Source organism: Colletes latitarsis, chromosome 4 (genome assembly GCF_051014445.1).
Source record: "Colletes latitarsis isolate SP2378_abdomen chromosome 4, iyColLati1, whole genome shotgun sequence".
In the NCBI taxonomy this organism is placed as follows: Eukaryota; Metazoa; Arthropoda; class Insecta; order Hymenoptera; family Colletidae; genus Colletes; species Colletes latitarsis.
The window spans coordinates 31,684,010-31,705,250 of NC_135137.1; the positions used below are offsets into that span (position 1 = coordinate 31,684,010).

Below are 21,241 nucleotides of genomic sequence, written 5' to 3' on the forward strand. Positions count from 1 at the left end.
AAGTAGAGCTCATGGATACTTACAAAAAAGTATTAGACACAGGGGTAGCTAAACACTTTGTATATACTATATTTTATCACAAACTTACATTTTCAACTAGATTTGTGTGCACCCTCTTCTTTTAAATTCTGTTACTTCCTTGCACTTATTTTTGTAATAAATGTTATTTCCACGCTGCCATATGTGTGTATTTTATCCCAAACTTTTATATTTTCGAATAGATTCATCGTTTGCATCCTCTTCTTCATTTCTACACATACGTATGTAGCCAAAACAAGCATGGAAAACATTACGAATGTGCTCGTGATTGATATAAAATATAAAATTGTAAAATTATGGACACCGGCGATCGGCTACGAATTTAAAAATGGCGTAAAATTGATCGGTTTCTTCTATCCCCGATATCGCGGAAAAACTCGCGAGCATTTCGTTTCTCGTGCCTCTGAATCCCTGGTACCGTACGCTTCAATCTCCTCGGTTCTGTTTCTTCGCTTCTCTAGTCCATTGTGGCGCTCGTTACGGTTCGCATTGGCTTAATTGACCTTTGCTTCGCTTCAATCCCGTGAAAACTCGTTCGTATCGCAGGGGTCTGTGTGCGTTCACTGAAGCACCAGCTGAAATGTGTGCGTTCCTTATCCGAACATCGACGGTGGTCGATTTGAATCGCTAAGAAACTTAATCGACGCGAAGCGAATGTATTCCTCAGTGGTACAAGTGCTCGCAAGACACATTTAAATAACCCGCTATTAATAAAATATCGTTAACGATTCGAGTGCTCCTTTAACACCTTTGATCGTAACATTTAAAGAGAATTGCAAGGCCCTCGACGGATTTCGCACCTTCGATTGAATCGAAAATATCCACCAATATCCAAAGGGACGAAGGTTTCTCGCTTCTCGTACTGTCTATTCGAACGCCACGTATTTCAAACGGCTGGATAATAAATCCGAAGGAACGCGTACAACTCATAAAGAAGCCGGTGTAATTTTCGCGAGCTAAATTCATGAAAACTGGCCTATTCATTTCCGTCTCGTAAGACTTTTGTACCTCTGTCGGTTTACCGAGAAAAGTTTTGCATGCGCGCTGAAGTTTTCACTCGTAATTACTTGGGCATCTAAACTTGGCGGATAGTAAGAAGACTTCCTCTTATACGTCCCACCTGCTTGCTTGAATTAGCGCGGGGGGTGAAGTTGCTCTGACTTATTAAAACAAAACTTTTGATATTATGCCGGCGATCGAACGGCGACGAGGAAATTGAACGCAATCGTTCATTTTTCCGATTAAATTGAGTCTCACCGATAACTTTGCGTCGATATGAGAGGAACATTATATAAAAACGACCTATTAAATAGATCGTATAACTAATAATCTTTCTAATTTTGTTAATTTCTTCCTGACATTGTTTAGCTATGCAATTATTCCGTTATTTATTTTATTCGTGGTTATTTTTCTTAACATTACTATTTTCAATTTTCAATATAGATTACTATAATGATATGGTTATTATTCCAGATTATTATAATATTGGTAATGAGAGGATTACTACTCGTCTAAATAAAAAAATAAATATGTAATGGTAATTTAAAGAATAGGTTACCAACATTACTATTTTTAATTTTCAATGTAGATAACTATAACGATATGTATATGGTTATTAGTATAGATTATTATAATATTAGTAATGAGAGGATTACTACTCGTCTAAATAAAGAAATAAATATGTAATGATACATTTGTAATTTAGAAAATATGTTGCCAAAATTAATTTGTTTGTACTGTGAAGTAACAGAAAGTATTACTGTAAATTATAAATGTTTCTATCATTCAATTAACACTGTGCACACAAAAATTTATTCACTCTTTAACGAAGAGTAAGTACACTTAATTTTAATGGACCGACATTCACGCGAGCGAAACCACGGGCAAAATTTAATATTATTAGTAAATTTTTTTGCTTGTTTCTTTATAAAATGATACGATAAAAAAATAGAAAATAGAAAAAAATTTGTTTCCCTTTGTTAATACAAAAAACAAGGCTAATTATATTTTAAGTGTCTCGAAGAGAATAATATTAAAAACAATATTGGTTGTAGGAGGGAAAATATCTTTCAAATTAAAATGTAAAAAAAGGAGAAAGAAGAATTTGAATATTTTTGTCTTATTATTTCACAAAAAATACGTTACTCGTTATTTCATCGAAACGCTATACGCGAAATTAAAATAAAAAGTTTTTGAAATCTGAAATCTGAATCTACGTCTGAACGTGCGTTTCGACTTTGAAGTTTGAACAAAGTTCGTTCGCTCAAGAAATTATTCCACGGATGTAGATAAGCTTTTGAAAATTATATAAACATCGGGGCTTGAAAATTAGTGCCAGTATCGTGTGTATAAATATGCACGAGAGAGAGAAAGAAATACGATAAAACATCTGGTACGATTAAAAGATATACCGCGATCCGACAAGAATGTAAAAGAGATGATTAAACGGCGCTGAACGTGGCCACTCGTACGGGAAATAAGTAATCAAAAACGGGTTTAAAAGAACTCAATTGCTAGCTTGCGATCTGGAACCAGTCCAGCCATTACGCTCATAATTTATCAATTCTTAAAAACTCAACCAATCGTTAAGGGGAGGAAGCGAGCACTAAACAATTGCTGCACGCTGGTGGAGTTTCTGATTGTCTTACTAAAAATCGCATAACAACATGAGAAAAGGAGTAACGCGACTGGAAAGGAAGTATAAATACTATGAAGTGGAGCCAAGGAAATGGTGAATATACAATCAACGTTCGGGTCAGTCTGAAATCTACGACTGCAAGGACAATAAGCATCCAAAGACTCTAAACGTTATAATCAAAATAATGAAGGATAATTATTTTCTTGTTGAAAATGTTTTCAGATAATTAAACTTAAACTTTTCGAAAGTCTAAATCATAGTAAAATGAAAAATTGACGATCATCCACAAATCCACAATCAAACAATTAAATGTTAAGTGAATCGAATTAAAAAAAAATTATATTTAATATAATTATGGAGTCTAATTTGGAACGAAACTGAATTTGTAATCTCTTATTTCATAATCAGCATTACTTATTCAATATTAATGTCTTGTTGGATGCTTAAGGCAACGGTTGGCATTAATCCGACTCCATAATTGCAACATCTTGTATATAACAATATTACTGTTACGTAGATTGCAATAATTTACTGCTGTTCAATGTTAAGTGAATCGAATATAACAATTATTTTCTTGACAAAAATATTCTTAGTTAATTAAACTTAGACTTTTCGAAAGTCTATCTCAAAGAGTCTAAATCATAGTAAAATAAAAAATCGACGATCATCGTTTACTGCTACTCAATGTTAAGTGAATCGAATTAAAAAAAGATTATATTTAATATAATTATGGAGTCTAATTTGGAACGAAACTGTATTTGCAATCTCTTATTTCATTATCAGCACTACTTATTCAATATTAATGTCTGTTTGGAATATGTTGGCATTAATCCGACTCCATAATTGCAACATCTCGTACATAACAATATTACTGTTGCGTAGATTGCAATAATTTACACATCACACAACTTAATCTTTTGCGAATAATGCACGTTACAGGTATTCCACGCTGCGAAACTTGCAATTAACTGACGACGAGTATTTGCGTAATTGCTATCGATCCAAAGTGTTTCGCGTGATGCTTTGCACCGTTTAAACTTCGCTTTCGTCGAACGACAGTAGTTTGTATTTTTCTAACTAGAAAGAAGGGAAGTACTGTGATCGAGATAAATATGGGAAACACTTTTTTGAAAGTGTTTTTTCAGACCATGATATATCAGCAAAATAAATAATCAGTTTCGATGGTATTTTTCTGTCAGAAAATTGACAAAATGATTCGTTCCATAAATCAATGGTGGATCACAAAGAGTATACTTTACCAGAAAACGTTTACATAATGATTTTAATTTTTGGAAACAAATTATTTTTGTCGACAAAAGTTTGTCGTTTAAAAAAATTACAGTTTGATGTCGACCAAACGAAGAATTTTAAATAAAAAATTTAAACCCTATCATTAAAATTGAAGGTGGATTGGTAATTGTTTATCTGCTACCAGAGTGAGTAATTTAGAGTTTACCAAAGATAACGTAAACAGATATGGGTATTTAAATATGTGGAAAACAGATTTAAAAAGCAGTACTGAAAAATTGGAAATTTTAGACTGCCTAGAATGTTATTACAACAATAATCCAGAGCATACGTCTCATATAACCAAAATGTGCTTACTATACAAATGTCCAAAAGTGATTAATAATCTCCCAAATCACCCAACCTAATTGCCAAAAACACATTTGGTATGAATTAGACATTAGAAATCGAAAACCCACAATCACGATTAACAACGATTTGAAAAGAATTTTTAATCCAGAAATAACAAGATACTGAAGTCAATTTTACAGAAAAACTTTTAAATCGATATGAATAAGATTACGTATAATAAAATTAAAAATATAAAGTTTAATCACGTTAACAAACATACCACCAAAATACATCTACATATACACGTTAAAATATAAAATTTTTTGTTTGTTAAAAACTTTGTTTTATTTATTTTTAATTCGTATAATTTTTATTAAAAGAGGTGTCTAAATTGAAAATCGTATCATGGCGCTAGTAGTCTGGCGGCAGCCATGTTTTCAACAATAGAAAATCGTGTAATACGAATAAACTAGAAAGGCTACTTTCTGTAAGCTGTTAATAATTTGATTATTGAGTACTTTAAGGAAGCAAACAATTTAAAATATTAATAAAATTAACAGAATTTAATTGAAAAATAACAGTAAATAAATAAATTGTAAAATGGAAGATTTCTATGGAAGAAGAAAAAACACTCGAATAGTACATAAAAAGATACATGCATCACGTAAAAAGAATACTTGTAAAAGATATGTTAAATGTTTCTTACATTCAAATAGGTTAGGTATAAATAAATATTTATTTTATCTTATAAAAATTTTAAATTTCTATAAGTATTTAATTTGACTCACCGAGTGAATGATAAAATGCTTACAAAAAGTAAAAATTTAATTACGTATTAAAATGTAAGGGATAAAACACTCACCAAATCGAGGCCTCATCTGTGATGAAAATATCTATTCTGGCTTTCTAGTCGCAAATTCATAACGCAGTCACTTCATATGGCGCCTAAAATCACACATGAAAAGCACGTTAGCTCGCGAATCAATGTATATCGTTCAAGCACCTTTATAGCCACTACTCTTTATGTTTCAAACGTGAATCCCCACCACAAATTAACTTTACCAACGATACCATGTACGAGTCGACGAACTTTTTTTCAACTTGGATTGTTCAATAATCACCTGTGGACGCCACGTTGAACGTACTGATTCAGTAAACACACAACGTTGCACTCGCGATCGTACAATCGAAGTTTTGGTAGTCTCGAAATTTCAATAAAAGTATTTGTACATATTCTTCGTATCTAACGCCGACTAACCTCGAGGCGTACGATTACTTTTCTGTCGCGTTTTCGTATAAAAATAGATGCGTTATATTAATTGATATATCACTACTGCGCTAACCGCGTCCGTTATAACCTCTGTTTCACTGAAGTTTTGAAATTGCACTCTAAATTTTGATTTGTCTGCGCAGAAAGTGGTGGGGAGCGGTAATGGACGTCTCGCAGTGTTGCACCACGTGTCTGTTTGGAAAGTTCGCGGGATAAGGGGTGGCAGGCCACGTTGGTGTTACAGTTACCTGCCGCATTGACCATCCGCAGATAGCGTTATCAAACATTCACAAGGTATACGTGTTACATATGCGACTGGAGGACTAGCACTCTTCCTTGTATAGATTTGCTACCTACGCAAAACACTTGCTTCGTTTCTTTTATTAGGAATGTTATTTTTTTCTTTTCGAAGTCACTGTGCAACGATCGCTAAAAAAGAGCTGCTCAAAATATATGTTGCCATACATATATACGTTTTGGTTATATAAATTAGCGAATCAATTACAAGTACCAAAAAGCATTCTAACTTTATACGAAAGAGGATGAGCTTTATTACCTTCTCATGTAAATAATTCTGCTTGACTTGCAAAATATATTGTTTGTAGTTCCAATTAACGCGCAGTGCCATTTCAAATATGTACTCATTAAACTGCTGTTGTTAGCACACTGTACAGTCGTTCCGGAAATTGGGCAGTCAAATTGCAGTGATAATTCTGAAAATACGAAAACAAAATGTAATTAATAAATAAAAACTAAAGTAAAACTGAAATTTAATATCTTATATCATATTCATTCTCTATTATAATGCTAAATATGTTATGTATTCTGTATAGATAAATTTCTAATGTAGTGTTAGCATGGATAAATTGTATATTTAGAGTGACACAATAAAATTAAACTTATATTTAAATTTACCGCTGCTTTCAATGTCACTTTTTGCTATCTTGGTTCATTTCTATGACCAGGTGTTGCAGCACCTCCGCCTAGTCATCAGTTAATCAACAAATATCATTGACCATTTTCGTTACGCATGAAGTTTACTTTTGCATTAACCAACATTGATTTATTTTAATATTTCGCCTATTGTACTTTAAGGACAATGTCTTATCAATTATATCGAAACACGACATTAGGTAATACGTTACAAGAAAGTCTTGATGAACTGATCCAGGTATGCTTATATAAACTTATCCATTACCGAGGTTAGAACCTTCGATGAATACTAAATACAGTTATTATTTACTTAATATAATAATGCTGCTTTAAAATTTATTTAATTTTTTCTATATATGATAAACATTAACTGTATTAATAGTTACCATTATTATCGTGCATACTTGTAACTGTAAATACATCAAAACATTTGTACATAGTTGATTTTCTTCAATGACATCGAAATGTACGAAATAAAAAATATGTTAATCGTGACACAAATTTAAGCAATAGTTTAACCACAAATTAAATGCACAATGTATAAGTTTAATCTTAAATTATATAATAATACAATGTTATAGTATGGACAAATTACGCCACAATTAGCAATTAAAGTACTATTACAATTTGATAAGGCAATAAATCAAGCGCTTGCAACCAGAGTTAAATCAAGACTTTCATTTAAGGTACATGTCTCTAAATATATGTGTTTAATGATTATTTAAGTTTTATCAGTATTGTGATTATCTTTTATATTAACTTTTTAGGCTGGTAAATTAAACACATATAGATTTTGTGACAATGTATGGACATTTATGCTAAATGATGTGGAGTTTCGAGAAGTCCAAGAAGTTGCTGTAGTAGATAAAGTTAAAATTGTTGCATGCGATGGAAAAAGTAAGTATACTGCTATTTTATAAAATTATTCACAACATTTGAATCAATTGGTCAAAAGCAATGTTTAATTTTTAAAAACGATTTATAATTTTTGTATTGTTGCAGCATTGGATGCTGATGCAACAACAAGGCGATAACATCACTATTTTGTCCAAGCAAATGTACCTATATTACATCACAGATAAGGAAATACTAGCCACATAAAAATTTCACAATAGACAGTAATACAAGTAAAATACATTGTACGTTTAATATAGGTATACAATTTTCATTTGCTTACCTATAACAGTTAAATCTTATCATAAAGTAACTATAATTATGACACTATGTTGAAAGTAGGAGTATAAAGATTACTTGCTTTTTTATCATACCAGAAGCTAGCATTAGATTTATTTTTATATTGTATTTGGAAAATGAACAGACTTTATACATCATATTATGTCTACTACAACTTATCTTCGGGAAATACAAAAATATGTTGTATGATATAATCTTCCTGTGGTCCAACGTGTTGTTCCAAAGATGTAAATAATTTTACGAACGAGACTGCAAGGTTTATTAAGATATCTGAATAAGTGATACTAAGTGGCATTAAGGATATACATGAACATAGTTCATTACAATGTACTTTGTACTATGAATATAAATCTTGAATATTAACAACAATTTCTTATTACTTATAATAATTTATTCATAAGTAAATAAAATAAGTTCATGGTAAGAAGTAATGTACCTATACTTGTTATCGTTAATATGATGGTTTGTCTGATATTTTTATTGTGTGGTGTAAAATTTAATAAATAAAGTACAAGTATATTTATAATGTATTGCCCGTCTAAAAAGAAACAGGGAACAATATTCATAACTGCTGATCCTGCAGAAAATATCGTAATGTATTTGCAAAAAAGCACCATAGATTCTGGTAATTTAGGGTTTAAAAATGAATATTTCGGTATCCAATCAGATACATCGACCGTTCGATAAATGTCTGCCGGATGTCCAAAAAATAGAACATCCTTCCCTTCCCTTCTTTTTATTTGAACAATCTATAATAAAAGTAAATTTTTAAAATAGTCTAAATATTATTAACTTTTATCTGAAAAATAAGTAAATATATTATTGTGCTTTAAATACCTTAGTGACATTATCAAGAGAAGGCTTCAAGCAATGAGTATCGTGAAATAAACATTCATGACTTGCATAACAAAAGTTTTGTGATTGATTAATCATAATCCTAGCTGGAAGGCAAGAGTGTGGAGGTAAATGAAGAGGTGCAGCTTGTGGTCCCTCAATATATTCGAAGCACAAACTACCGCTAATTTCGCTATCCAAAGTACAACAGTTTATAACGCCATTAGTCTTTTGCCTGGCTGGAACTGACTCGTCATATTCCTAAATTCATATATAAATATTGCAAATAGACACTGATATGTAAATGTCGGAAATAAAAACAATAATTTTATTTTAATTTTTTCTAAAAAAATTAATGATACTGATTAAAAGAAACAAAATTATGTTACCTGAATAAATGATTGTTTAACGCAATATCCAAGAGCAGGCTGATTTACTGTATTTAAGATGCAATCATACCAATCCTCGCTATGTTTTATAGGACAGTCATTTATTTCATATATTATATCCTGTTCAAGAAGGCCTCCTGAACCTAATATAGGCGAATTCTATAAATATAAATTTTTGTAATACAAATGTCAACATTTGAAGTCAATTTTGTTATTGATATAAATTTAAAAACTACAATGATAGAACATAGAAAAAATTAATGCATCTTTCACTTACTGGCAAAATAGTTTTCACGTAAATACCATTACCAAGCGAATAAAAGGGTGCCCATAACCATGTAGAAAGCATAAGAACAGTTGCAGCCAATGTTGCAAGTACTATATTGTGCCAAATTCCTGCACAAGTCACTCGTAATTGATTTTTTAATGGTAATGAACCAAGTTGTTCGCTGCTTATGTGTACATAAGCTATAGGTATTGTGAAAGCAATCAGTATTCCTAAACCAAATAACTGGACATCTTCTCTTGCCGCAGCCAATGCATGTCCCACCTCGTGCGTAATACTACAAATTGCTAATGTAATTACATAATACCCAATTTCATTAAAGGGCACATCTATTCCAGGTAACTGTAAAATGTAAAACCGCATATCATTATTAAATCCATTGAAAATTTATTGAATCATTAACATTAAATATATACTGAACATGCAATTTATAATTTTTAAGGCTGCTTAGTCACATAGATATTTATACTATTAAAATATTTTAACATATACTTGTAATAAATAAATTTCTATACAAATTTAATTATCATTCTATAAAAATAAGCACTTAAAAATTATACTGAAACAAATTTACCATAGGTTCTAACAAAGGTTCAGAATTACTGTTATCAATGAATGATCCGTTAGTCCATATATTGAATGTCATTTTTAAAACTGCAATTGTTGCGATAGGCAGAAGAATAATGCAAACAATAACACCAGCATTGAACCAAACGGTCCAAAATTTGGAACGATCCATTCCCCATTTTATTATTTTGCGATTAAATGCTGTTGTAAACCATTTTATTCTTAATACTTGAACTTCTAAACCAGTATTTTTTAAAAAATAAAGATACGGATAATGCGAACATGTCTGAAATATAAATGTATTTTCTTAAATTATATTTTTTCTTTTTAAGACAATTAAATTTTTATTTCAGATAACATTTATGATTGTAAATTTATGTCTAAAACCACATCTGTTTTTAACGAATTATACCTTGAAAATTGTATCAAAGAAGAACAACGAACAATGAATGAGACCTATTGCAATTAGTATACTTAAAGCATCCATTTTCCGGGACTTTATTTTGATATTCTATGTAAACACTTTTCATATTACATTATACATCAATTATTCCTTTTACTATTTCTAAATGTCACGCAACTTAAACATTATCTGCGCTTTTAAGCACCGATGTCCGATGTAGAAACATACAACCGGCAGAGCATTATTATTGCCGTGTGAGGAGAAAATCACCAGTGCCGGGAGTTGTGAAAGTCATAAGTTTCCGGCATTGGTGATTTTCCCCTGATGTGGCAAAAATTAAAATCATCTATGCTGTTGCAAGTCTAGCAACGATATGTATATTGTATGGCATGAATATAAGCACGGAATAGCGAGACTTCGATATTTTATAAGCAACGAAATTTTAAAGGCCTTTTATATTGTAATGATATTTATATGTATATTTCATTCAGTTTTTATAAAAATTAATAAATATTTATTCACTCGATGCATGACTACATTTGATATAGTACATAATCCAAGTTATAGTTGTAAGATTAATAACATTTAAAACACCAGATAAACCTGCCATTGTCTGTAACAGGTATTTACAGAGCATTTTATTTTTATATTTTACATTTACATCAATCTTTTCCAATAAGCATTGTATTTAGATGTACTGCTGCATTCAGTACCGGCTGTCAACTTATTGTCAATAATACATTCAGTCTTGGTTATGTTATTTTTGCTATCCTTTCGACTGCAGACACACGTTTGACTTTCATTTCCATATGGAATGTATAACATTTAAATGTTTTAAAAACATTACAGTGGAAACCCAACAATAGGAATTCCACTTGTTATACCTAATACAGCTTCTACTAAGTTCAATATTCTGTTACCTAATTGAATACAATTTTGCGGCTTCTAAAAAGAATATTAAAGTTAAAGTAACTGAGTAAATAAAAAGGGGTAATTACACGTAGAAGGAATAATTATATAGTATAATTAACAGCAATTCAGATGCGTGACATCCGTGTAAAGGTTTCTAATTTAAATTTTGATTCAATCGCAGTTCTTTACTTGAATACCACACCTATTCTGCTATTAATTATATGTATATATATTAAAAGTTCAAATAATATAATAATTATAAACTACTATTGGAAAAAGCATTGTATAAACTTACAGAAATGTTAGTAGATAAAAATCGAATATTATATTTGTCACAAATTTTTGATGATTTATGGGAGTTCAATCCCACTGTTTTTGAAATCCCCTGGCAGTTTATCAAACATATAGCACCAAAATGTATGTAATGTTCATCTATTAGACATATGTTTGTCTCCACCTTAAATATTAATTTAATTTTATATAAATAATTAATTGTTGCAGTTATAATTATTCAAACTGAATTATATGCTTACTTCAGATAAGGACTGCGTTGTCCAATCATTGACAAGTATAATATAATCTATGCTAAGATTGATTTTAAACCTTGTAATTTCACTAATAGATTCACATTTATGCACCGTAATCTTCCAGTTTTTTCCTTTTGCACATTGATGTAATGCTTCGGAAACTTTCTCACATAAATCTGTCGTTCCTATGACCTGTATTAATTGTCAATATCATTATCAGAAAAACAAAGTTTTTTCTATGCTTTAAACTTAAACATAATTTGAAAAAATTAAATCTACATTGTTCTTATTGAAATAATAAAAACATATTGAAAATTTTATAGAGTACTAGACTATTGTGGAATATAATATCATAAAGGAAATATTACATAAATATGAATAAAGTAATATAAACACACCAAGAGGGAAGCTGAATAATCATATCTGGGTATTCTAAATTTAGTGAGAATCTTCGCCATATTTTTTCTTTGGAAACATTACATTCAAAACATACAATCCAGAAATGAATCACACTATCGCATATAATCGTTTACTGAACAGACACTGAAGAAGGTTCATCGTCGGATTAAAATATAGACAAACGTTCACTTTCATCTTGCACATAGAGAATGACAATTTTAATTTATATAGCTCGGTGTTTTCATTCCTAAATTTTCTTCTGGCACAACTTCACGTTACTGTGTATAACTAATGTATGTATCATTCTTCCGCGAAAAAAAGCTACAGCGAGTTTACATCCCCAATCCTGTTGCAAACTGACACATGCTCGCCTCGTAGGAGTCGAGAGAACCGCCCGCCTTTGCGTGGAATAGTTCGTTATTTTCAACGATAGATGGCGTTTATTTTTCGACCTCAAACCCCCTGGTGCTAAAACGCCCAAGTTTGTCGTGGAATAGTTTGTTACCTTCAACGATAGATGGCGCTTATTTCCCGACCTCAAACCCCCTGGTGCTAAAACGCCCAAGCTTGTTGAGAAATCCATCTAGCGTGGACGAGACGAACTATTCTATAAGAAACTTGGTCGTTTAGTACCACAGGATTTGAGATCGCTAACAAGTGCCATCTATGGCTGAAAATTACGAACTATTCCACGACAAACTTGGGCGTTTTAGCACCAGGGGGTTTGAGGTTGAAAAATAAGCGCCATCTATCGTTGAAAATAGCAAACTATTCCACGACAAACTTGGGCGTTTTAGCACCAGGGGGTTTGAGGTTGAAAATAAGCGCCATCTATCGTTGAAAATGACGAACTATTCCACGCAAACTTGGGCGGTTTGTCATCCGGATTTCCAAAGTGTCCGGAATATTTCCAAAATGCTGGCGGCCTTGCGAAGAGGTGGCATTTATCTTATAGCTAAGGGAATAATAGGGAATGGGAAAGAAAGGTAAAAATGATGAGAACACATAGAATTCTTTAAATCATATCATTTATTGCCATAGATTTACATTATACAAAGCTTTAATACATATATATTTTGTCAGTAGTGTCAACGAAGGTCAACATTGGCCAGCAGGAGCCAGCAGAGACCAGCAGAGGCCAACGGAGGCTGGCAGAAGTCAGTAGTAATCATTATACGTTGTCAGAAATACTAACAGTGGTCAGCAATAGTCAGCAGAGGCCTGTAGGAAAATTCAAAAGTACTTAAAGTATTTTGATTTTAAAAAATCGTATTAATAATATACATATGTACGCTCATACATAGGAATAATAAAAAAAAATTTCTTTTTTTTCAATAGTTAAAATGTGATGGAGGGGGGGCAGTACTTTGCTTATGTTAATCTACATAGGTCGCTAAGTAAAAATGTCTGGGCAGTCGAGATTCCAAATCATATGCCATTGACGTGAGTTCGGATTTCAGTTGTTCAAAAGCGAGAAGGCAAATGTTAGTCTTTCTCTCTCGACTCCTACGGGGCGGTCTGAAATTACTTCGGGCAGCTTCGAAGAATCGAGAAAGAGGGCTTGCGTCAGTTTGCCTTTGTCGACCTTCTGAAACTCTATGAGCTCACGTACGCGTGATCTGACATAATGTGAAAGAGCACCTTCGGTGCACTTCTGGCACCCTGCTGTGCAGTCCCGCGGGACTTCAAGTCAGCGGACCACAGTACCTAACCTAACCCTTGAACCTACATTGATACATGGATACGTACGCATGCATACATTAATGTCTACATAGTATTCTATATTATTATACTTTTAATTCCTTATTTTTGAATTTCTCTAACTATATATTCTAAATCGTATGGCAAATAAATTACAAAGTTACAATATCTTTCACTATTTTGAAAATATAAAATTATTAATATTGAAATTTTTTATTTAATGGAATTTGTCATTATTCGTTGTTCATTTAAAATATATGTGTGCGTATGTGTACACCCAATTGCATTGGTACTTTGATGTTAAGAAACAGCATGAATGTGTGTGACTACTATTCTACACATGTATATATACATATTATACGAAACTATAGCATTATAACTATATGAAGTGTACACCGGCTGGCATCAAACTTTTTACAGATCATCTACATTAAGAATTGCCTAATTGAATGTATCGTTTATATGTCAATAGTTTTTTATCTTGTAGCAGTGATTTATAAAAATAGAAGAAAATGTTTAAAAAGTACGTGCGTCAATATGTCTATACATGAACATAACCTTTATTTTATAATAAATTTAAGTTTCATTATTTAATATTTGATTAGATTCGACGAGAAGGACAGTGTGTCTGGTGTACAACAATTGAAATCATCGGTACAAAAAGGAATTCGTTCAAAGCTCCTAGAACTTTATCCTCATTTGGAAAGTCACGTGGATGCTATAATCCCGAAAAAGGATTCTTTTCGAATTGTAAAGTGGTGAGACTTTTTAAAATGAACGTATTTAAAATTCGTCAATAAATGAATTTATTTTGTATTTAATTTTACGTGCCAGTCACGATCACATAGAAATCATAGTAAACGCTGCCGGAGATCTTTTATTTTTCCGTCAACGTGAAGGACCTTGGATGCCTACCTTAAGATTGTTACATAAATGTAAGTGACGCGTTTTATTATAAAACTTTGATAGAAAATATGTTATACATTACGTGTTGATAAATTTAAAAATTTCAGATCCATTTTTTTTACCAATGCAACAAGTTGATAAAGGTGCTATCCGGTTTGTTCTTAGCGGAGCAAACATTATGTGTCCAGGTTTAACTTCAAAAGGTGCAAAAATGACACCTGTACAAAAGGGAACAGTTGTTGTATCCTTTGTTAAAATAATTTGAGTTGCATATATTCATCAATTTAAACATTTGAAACTATAGTATTCATAACTTACAATATAGGCTGTTATGGCAGAGGGTAAGCAACATGCTTTAGCAGTTGGTACTACAACATTGTCTACAGAAGATATGTAAGTAATATGAAATTAAATACATATAAAGTATCAAATAGTGCTAAGTGAATTATAATAATCTAATTTATAGAGCCAAAGTGAATAAAGGAGTGGGCATAGAAAATTGTCATTACTTAAACGATGGACTTTGGCAAATGAAACCTGTGAAGTAAAAGACTGATGTACATTGATGAAGATTTAATCATGTACGAATATCTTGTTTGTTGTACAAATGCATTCTCTGACATTTAAAACTACATGTCATGTTGTGAAATGATGGTTCCAGTCATAGTATTGTTACTCAAAATAAAATATTAATAATGCATTTTTATTGTACAAACTGAATGAATGTATCAATTTTATTATAACTGTTTAAATGCATCCATATTATTCAAATGTAGTTTTACAGTTTACATAAAATCAAAGGAGTACTATAAATAGATGTAATTATAAAAAATAATTAACCAGATCCTGATTTTATATCTACTTGTCCTTCTTGATTTTCCGAAGAAACAGAACGTTCGTTTTCGCAATGTCCTGATGTCGGAGAATAAGATGGATTATTAGCATCAGATGTTGGTACAGAAACAGTGTTTGAACCAGGTACACTGTTATTAGTAGAATTATTTTCTCCAATGGCATGAGGAGATTGTGGATGATAATGAGGACTGTGTGGACTGTGCGGGCCGTGAGCATGAGGACGGCCCATGGTATGCGGCGAATACTGTGAATATGGTTGATGGTAATAAGGATGTGCATATTGAGGATACGGTTGATGATATGGTTGCTGCTGAGAATAAGTATAAGATGGATGCGGAGGTCTTGGAGCTAATGGAACATTTTGAGCTTGTTGAGTTGGCCCTGGTTGATATTGTTGACTATAGCCTTGATTTGGTGGAATCATCTGGGGAGTATGTGGATTAGAAACTGGTCCTTGAGATGGAAGCACCTGAGTTCCCTGAGTTCCTTGTGTTCCTTGATGAGATGGCATTGAATGATTAGCTAACATTCCTTGCTGATGAGTATGTTGTATAGGAGGAGCTGGCGAAGTAACAGGAGGCATAGTTGGTGCATTTACAGTTGCGCTCGTATTTATATTCACAGCAGCAGCTGCTGTTGTAGTGATAGGTTGCGGTGGTTGTAAAGAAGGGGATTGTTGAGTTGGCTGTTGCGGATGCTGTTGATGTGATTGAGATGTCGGCGGTTGATGTTGAGTTGGCGGTGACTGCTGTTGTGGTTGTGGTTGTTGTGGTGGCGGCGGAGGTGGTTGTTGTTGTTGTTGTTGTTGTTGTTGTTGCTGCTGCTGCTGTTGTTGTTGCTGCTGCTGCTGCTGCTGTTGCTGTTGCTGCTGCTGCTGTATCGGACTAACAGTCCCGCAATAAATTCCAGAATTGGATGTATGTTGATTAGAATTTCCTTGAACCGATGGAGGTTCAGGTTTATTTTCAGTGTATGGTGGAGAAGAAGTTTCTTTCTTTATTTCAATATTAGGTTTCTCAGATCCATTTTGTTTCTTGTCTACCACGTCATTATCAGGAACCTATAAAAAATGGTAACGAATAATTGTTACAATTAAAATGATATAAACAATACCTACATCCGATGGAGTTTCGTCATTAACAGAAGCAGGAGTTGGAGTAGGTGTAGAATTTGGTGTTGATTCGCTTGATGCAGGTCCGTCCGAACGACTTTCTTCCGTTCCTTTTAATCTATCTCGTCTAAGCGCTTCATATTGTCGTTCCACCATTTTATTAAATGTCTCTTCATCTACTGCAGGTTTACAGTGCTAAAAGAATTTCTTTTTTATATAGTTCAACATTCAGTTTAGTAAAAAAAATAAAAATTTACTTTTTTCAATTCTTCTTGAAATATTTCGCTTGTTTCAATAAATTTACGTTTTTTCGCTTCAAATTTTTCTTCTATTTGTTGGAGTTCAGCTTCAAGTTTTTTCTGTAAACATTTAAAAACGTCACATAACAACAATCAATCGCATTACACTGTTTAATTAAAACTAATATTTATTCTAACATGTTGCATTACCTGATGCATTGTTAAAGACTGTACTTGGCGACGTAATACTTGCATTCTTTGTGTAGTAACAACAGACCGAACATCAGGAACTACAGTATCACTAAAGATTTCATTAATAAGACGATGATTTCGAGTATATCGAGAATACGCCACATGTTTTACAGAATACCCATCGTCTTGATCTGTAAAATAAAAAATTCATATATTATTTATTACTATTTACTCAAATTCTATGTGCATACCATCATCATCTTCTGCAGGTAAAATATCTATCCTTCTATCTTGAGCTGCTTGTCCTTTAGTACTGCTTGATGAACGTTCATGACTCTCTCGATCGTCACTACTTTGTTGTGCTGCACACAATGCTGTATTAACAAAAATTAAGCATCGTTGAATTCATAATATAAATGCATATATTCATATATGTATGTCTACTTTATCAATGTATAATACTTACCAGATTTTCCTCTATTTTTAGCTGCAATGTAAGCTAGGTATGCGGGAGAATTATGATAAGTTTTTAAACTTTTTTCATATTCAATCTGTTTGATATATGAACAGAATTAGTATTTATGTATTTGTATAATATTATATAAAAATAATATGGGTATGTTATATACCTTTTCTGCCTCGTACTCTTCAATAAATTCTGTCTTGTCTTCTTCTGGTAAATCTCTCCACATTTGACCAATAATTTTTCCTATTTCCCATAGCTTTAATTCTGGGTTTTGAGCTTTTACTTGATCCCATACTTTTCTACTATATCTCATATAAGGCATAAGTGGTTTTTCTGGTGGTTTGGGTGGTTTAGGCATACGAGAATCAGCCTAATAGATTGATATAAAAATTTAGAGATTCATTTAATTATTATTCCAACTTTAATATCGATGATTTAATACTAATAAAATATATTTATAGCTTGAAAGATAAAATACATACATTTGTATTTTTCCCCACTTTTTGTGGTGTAAACCCAGGATGACTATGCGGTGTTTGTATAAATGGACTTTGTGCATCTTTCTATAGATTATTATAAGAATTAATTTTGTAATTTAAAAATAAACATACTTTTTTTCATTAAGAATCTACTTACGCTATTAGTTGAACTATTACTACTACCACCAGAAGCTCTGAGACGTTCTGAAATACAATTATTATTGTTTAAAAATATCTTTTAAGTAAAATCAGAAGCAATGAAAATAGGCAATGCGTACGATTAGATGCAACAATGTTTGATGTAGCAATTGCTACTTGCTTGTAGTTTGGAGGTAAAGCCATTTTGTATGCGAGAGCGAAAAAGTTTTATCTTCTTAGATTTGGAACGAACAAAATTAGTACTATATAATTATTATTCGATATTATTCAAAAATAATATCGTTTGTGACTAAAAGAGAATGAATATAATCGATTTGAAGAACCGACTAACTCTAAATACCGCTACTTTGCATATGGCCGTACGGGCGATGCTTCTTCAAGCACTTAAGATTTCACTGTAAAAGATATCATCTCCATTCTAGTTATAATTTAGAACTATATTTTTATATTCACTGTAACTCTACTTTACTTTTTGGTTAAATGAGCTACAATATTTTTAAACTAATAGCATTTTTAATAACTTGTACAATTCACTCCGGCATTATCACTTTATTGTGATGCACGTTATTGCCAACCTCTACAATCAATAAGTATAAGTTACTACATTTCTAGTGCGTCGGGATACAGTAAGATCTTTTTAGTCGTTTGCTGAACACATTGGTGGTGAAATAAACTTCAATATTTATTATACAAATGAAACATTAGCATATATAACGTGTAAAATATTTATTTACAAATGCTTACATATTATATAATTATTTATTCATATACAGATATTTATATAGAATATTTAACAATTACAATTTGGTAATCTTACCTTAATTTAGCTATCAGTGAAAAGCAATTTTTATTTGCATGTATGATGCATAAAGGTATTTGTTTTTCCTTTCATATTTTATTACAAATATCAATGATTAGAATAGATATTAATTTCAAAATAAAAATAATACACCTTTTATCTTCGAATCTATGTGCTGTCTCCATTTTCTTAGGTATTTAATGTTTAACTTTGATTCGTTTTATGCGTGTAATATGTAAAGGCACAAAAAATATACAAAGTTTTAGTAACGAGTTTTATATTACAGGCAAACTATGCCTGTTTAAGATTTAGTACGTTTTTATACTTAAATGGCAGTCAGAATATTGGCGTTAATCATCTCGTTCCAAAAATAAATTGGGGTAGAATCTTAAGGCTTCAATTGTATCATCCCTACACGCTTTTCCATTCTTTTCTGTAACTAGTAATCTTTCACGTGCTAGTAGAACAGATATACCTTCTGATTGTGCAAGTTCTTCTGCCGTTAGAGATCCTTTTTCATTTATCTGTAATACAGAGAATAAAGAAAATTCTACACGAAAATTTTTAGATTAAAATGCTTACCAGTTCAGCTATAAGATCAACAATGGCAGTATCATCATGAGATCGAATTTGGAGAACCATAACCCCACTGTCAAAAATTCTCAATACTATAGGTAAATTTAAAGGCGCTAATTGCCTACTTGCGTTCAACAAGTCTTCCGGTGACAGAAGTTCCATACCTCTAGCTCTATTTACACGACAATAAACATCCGTTAACGTCATCATTCCCCCAACATCCTACAAAATGAAGTTTGCTAAGAATCGTATATAATTTTAATTGGCTATTAATTATTAAGTATATTAACTTTAATAGGTTCATCTAAAATATCTGCAAGTTGCTTTGCCAATTGCTTGAAATATTCATTACTAGTCTTGTATGCATCTCGTGTTACAGGGTCGTCAATGCCGAGGCTCAGTAAGTAAGACTTAAATGTGACTGTTTCATCCTCCGAGATGTTTCCTTGCCTCTCCTGCAATGGTCTTTGATTATGAATGTCAATTTTACAAACTAACTGTTAAGAGTCACCCGTATTTTTGCTGAGATGGTTTTTGAAATGGAAACCATGTCTTTGGCCATTTCCATAAGCTTTTTGAGATCTTGAAATGCCTTTGATATACTTTCATCTGTTGCTTTCTGTTGTTCCTGGAGACTTCTTTCTATGCCTATAATACCAGTTCTTGTTTTTATTCGTGGAGGTGGTTTAACATTGCCACTGCTAATTTGCACATTAGAATCAAACTGATTTACAGACATAATAGGTGTTAATTCCCAAGTCCGTCTCATAATAGTATCAGATAAGTGTATGATAAAATTTGGATCTAAACCTTCTTTAAATGATAATTTGACATAGTTGTATATGCTATTATCTAACGGACCAGGCATTTTATCTGCAAGGATAAAATATTGCATAAAAATGATGAATCTTGCTATTTCCATTTTTAAATATTTGCTTTGTATATCCAAAAAGTACCAGATATAGCTTCAGAGAGATGCATAATAACTTTTTTGCTACGTCCAAAGGAAAATGGACCAGAAGCTTCTTCTTCAAAAAAGATAACATGATGAAGGGATAATGAAAGACATGTATTACCACGAGATATATCACCAGGTCTTCCCCAAAGGATTCTATGGCTTGTAAGAATTAATTCACCACCTTCAAAGTTTGTCTGTCAACAAGTTAGAGGTTATTTTATGTTCTCTTTAAATAGTATAATTAATTACCTATACCTTATTGTCGCCATCATATAAATGTACGCCAATATCGCGTCTTATATAAGATTCATTTGGAAAAAGTCGAGATCCAATGTATTCGAATCTATTCATCGTTCTTGAAGGTTATGGCAAAAACTGGTATGGTTCTTGTAGCAACACTTGCAAAATAATTTTCGCAAATTTTGAGTGAGTCTACCATCAATTCTAACGTGTCTTAACTATGAGACGTCCTTCAATTTCTGTACAATTTATCCCTGCTTCAATATTTATGCATAATACGTTTTACCTTTGCTTAAATTCCGTTTTTTAACAGTACGAACTAACCAAAAGAGCTCGAAGTACCATTTTGCGGTACGATATACAGTTATGTACTCACAAAATTGAGCATACGCCCATGTTGGCAATAATGATTGGCGGGAAAATAAATAAACATAGACATTATCAAAAGTAAAAGTATAATATGTACTTTATTTGGATATTAAATAATTAACTGTTAAAATATCCAAAAAATATATGTAATGTGTTTTTATTTCTAAAAATGTCCGTTTTTGTTTATTTTCTCGCCAATCATCATTGCGAACTTAGGTGTAT

At 32.0% G+C, this 21,241-nt stretch overlaps 6 protein-coding genes and 1 long non-coding RNA gene across 9 annotated transcripts; 3 read left to right on the plus strand and 4 right to left on the minus strand.

Moving 5' to 3' along the window:
• The first annotated feature begins 6,501 nt into the window (after positions 1-6,501).
• Positions 6,502-8,182, plus strand: Tfiia-s (general transcription factor IIA subunit 2). Its single transcript, XM_076763722.1, has 4 exons — positions 6,502-6,696; positions 7,040-7,144; positions 7,226-7,355; positions 7,461-8,182. Exons 1-4 carry the CDS (start codon positions 6,625-6,627, stop codon positions 7,490-7,492), a joined length of 339 nt encoding a protein of 112 aa, XP_076619837.1. The 5' UTR covers positions 6,502-6,624; the 3' UTR covers positions 7,493-8,182.
• Positions 8,022-10,369, minus strand: S2p (membrane-bound transcription factor site-2 protease). Its single transcript, XM_076763719.1, has 6 exons — positions 10,141-10,369; positions 9,736-10,014; positions 9,153-9,503; positions 8,876-9,034; positions 8,490-8,747; positions 8,022-8,401 (listed from the first exon to the last, which is right to left on the minus strand). Exons 1-6 carry the CDS (start codon positions 10,213-10,215, stop codon positions 8,033-8,035), a joined length of 1,491 nt encoding a protein of 496 aa, XP_076619834.1. The 5' UTR covers positions 10,216-10,369; the 3' UTR covers positions 8,022-8,032.
• Positions 10,370-10,731: 362 nt separating this feature from the next.
• LOC143341099 (uncharacterized) lies at positions 10,732-12,354 on the minus strand. The gene is made up of 4 exons (XM_076763721.1): positions 11,969-12,354; positions 11,577-11,762; positions 11,339-11,500; positions 10,732-11,076 (listed from the first exon to the last, which is right to left on the minus strand). Exons 1-4 carry the CDS (start codon positions 12,026-12,028, stop codon positions 10,975-10,977), a joined length of 510 nt encoding a protein of 169 aa, XP_076619836.1. The 5' UTR covers positions 12,029-12,354; the 3' UTR covers positions 10,732-10,974.
• A 474-nt stretch (positions 12,355-12,828) lies between these two features.
• Positions 12,829-13,705, plus strand: LOC143341218 (uncharacterized). Of its 2 annotated transcripts, none has more exons than XR_013079570.1 (3): positions 12,829-12,955; positions 13,053-13,208; positions 13,308-13,705. It is a non-coding gene; the product is annotated as an uncharacterized LOC143341218 (long non-coding RNA). The 2 variants fall into 2 exon arrangements; XR_013079571.1 differs by having other exon boundaries at positions 13,056-13,208.
• Positions 13,706-14,018: 313 nt separating this feature from the next.
• Mcts1 (malignant T-cell-amplified sequence 1 homolog) lies at positions 14,019-15,184 on the plus strand. 2 transcript variants are annotated; one of them, XM_076763745.1, is made up of 6 exons: positions 14,019-14,193; positions 14,276-14,425; positions 14,505-14,605; positions 14,684-14,817; positions 14,902-14,969; positions 15,043-15,184. In XM_076763745.1, exons 1-6 carry the CDS (start codon positions 14,183-14,185, stop codon positions 15,122-15,124), a joined length of 546 nt encoding a protein of 181 aa, XP_076619860.1. In that variant the 5' UTR covers positions 14,019-14,182; the 3' UTR covers positions 15,125-15,184. The 2 variants fall into 2 exon arrangements, with proteins under 2 accessions (XP_076619860.1, XP_076619859.1); XM_076763744.1 differs by having other exon boundaries at positions 14,022-14,193; positions 14,276-14,428.
• Positions 14,824-18,641, minus strand: LOC143341118 (uncharacterized). The gene is made up of 10 exons (XM_076763743.1): positions 18,197-18,641; positions 18,076-18,122; positions 17,922-18,002; positions 17,603-17,809; positions 17,440-17,524; positions 17,225-17,347; positions 16,992-17,164; positions 16,800-16,901; positions 16,549-16,737; positions 14,824-16,491 (listed from the first exon to the last, which is right to left on the minus strand). The coding sequence occupies exons 1-10, from the start codon at positions 18,258-18,260 to the stop codon at positions 15,412-15,414; spliced, it is 2,151 nt and encodes a 716-aa protein (XP_076619858.1). The 5' UTR covers positions 18,261-18,641; the 3' UTR covers positions 14,824-15,411.
• A 100-nt stretch (positions 18,642-18,741) lies between these two features.
• Vps36 (vacuolar protein sorting 36) lies at positions 18,742-21,015 on the minus strand. The gene is made up of 6 exons (XM_076763209.1): positions 20,666-21,015; positions 20,409-20,604; positions 19,964-20,325; positions 19,743-19,907; positions 19,459-19,674; positions 18,742-19,400 (listed from the first exon to the last, which is right to left on the minus strand). The coding sequence occupies exons 1-6, from the start codon at positions 20,759-20,761 to the stop codon at positions 19,227-19,229; spliced, it is 1,209 nt and encodes a 402-aa protein (XP_076619324.1). The 5' UTR covers positions 20,762-21,015; the 3' UTR covers positions 18,742-19,226.
• Positions 21,016-21,241: the final 226 nt, after the last annotated feature.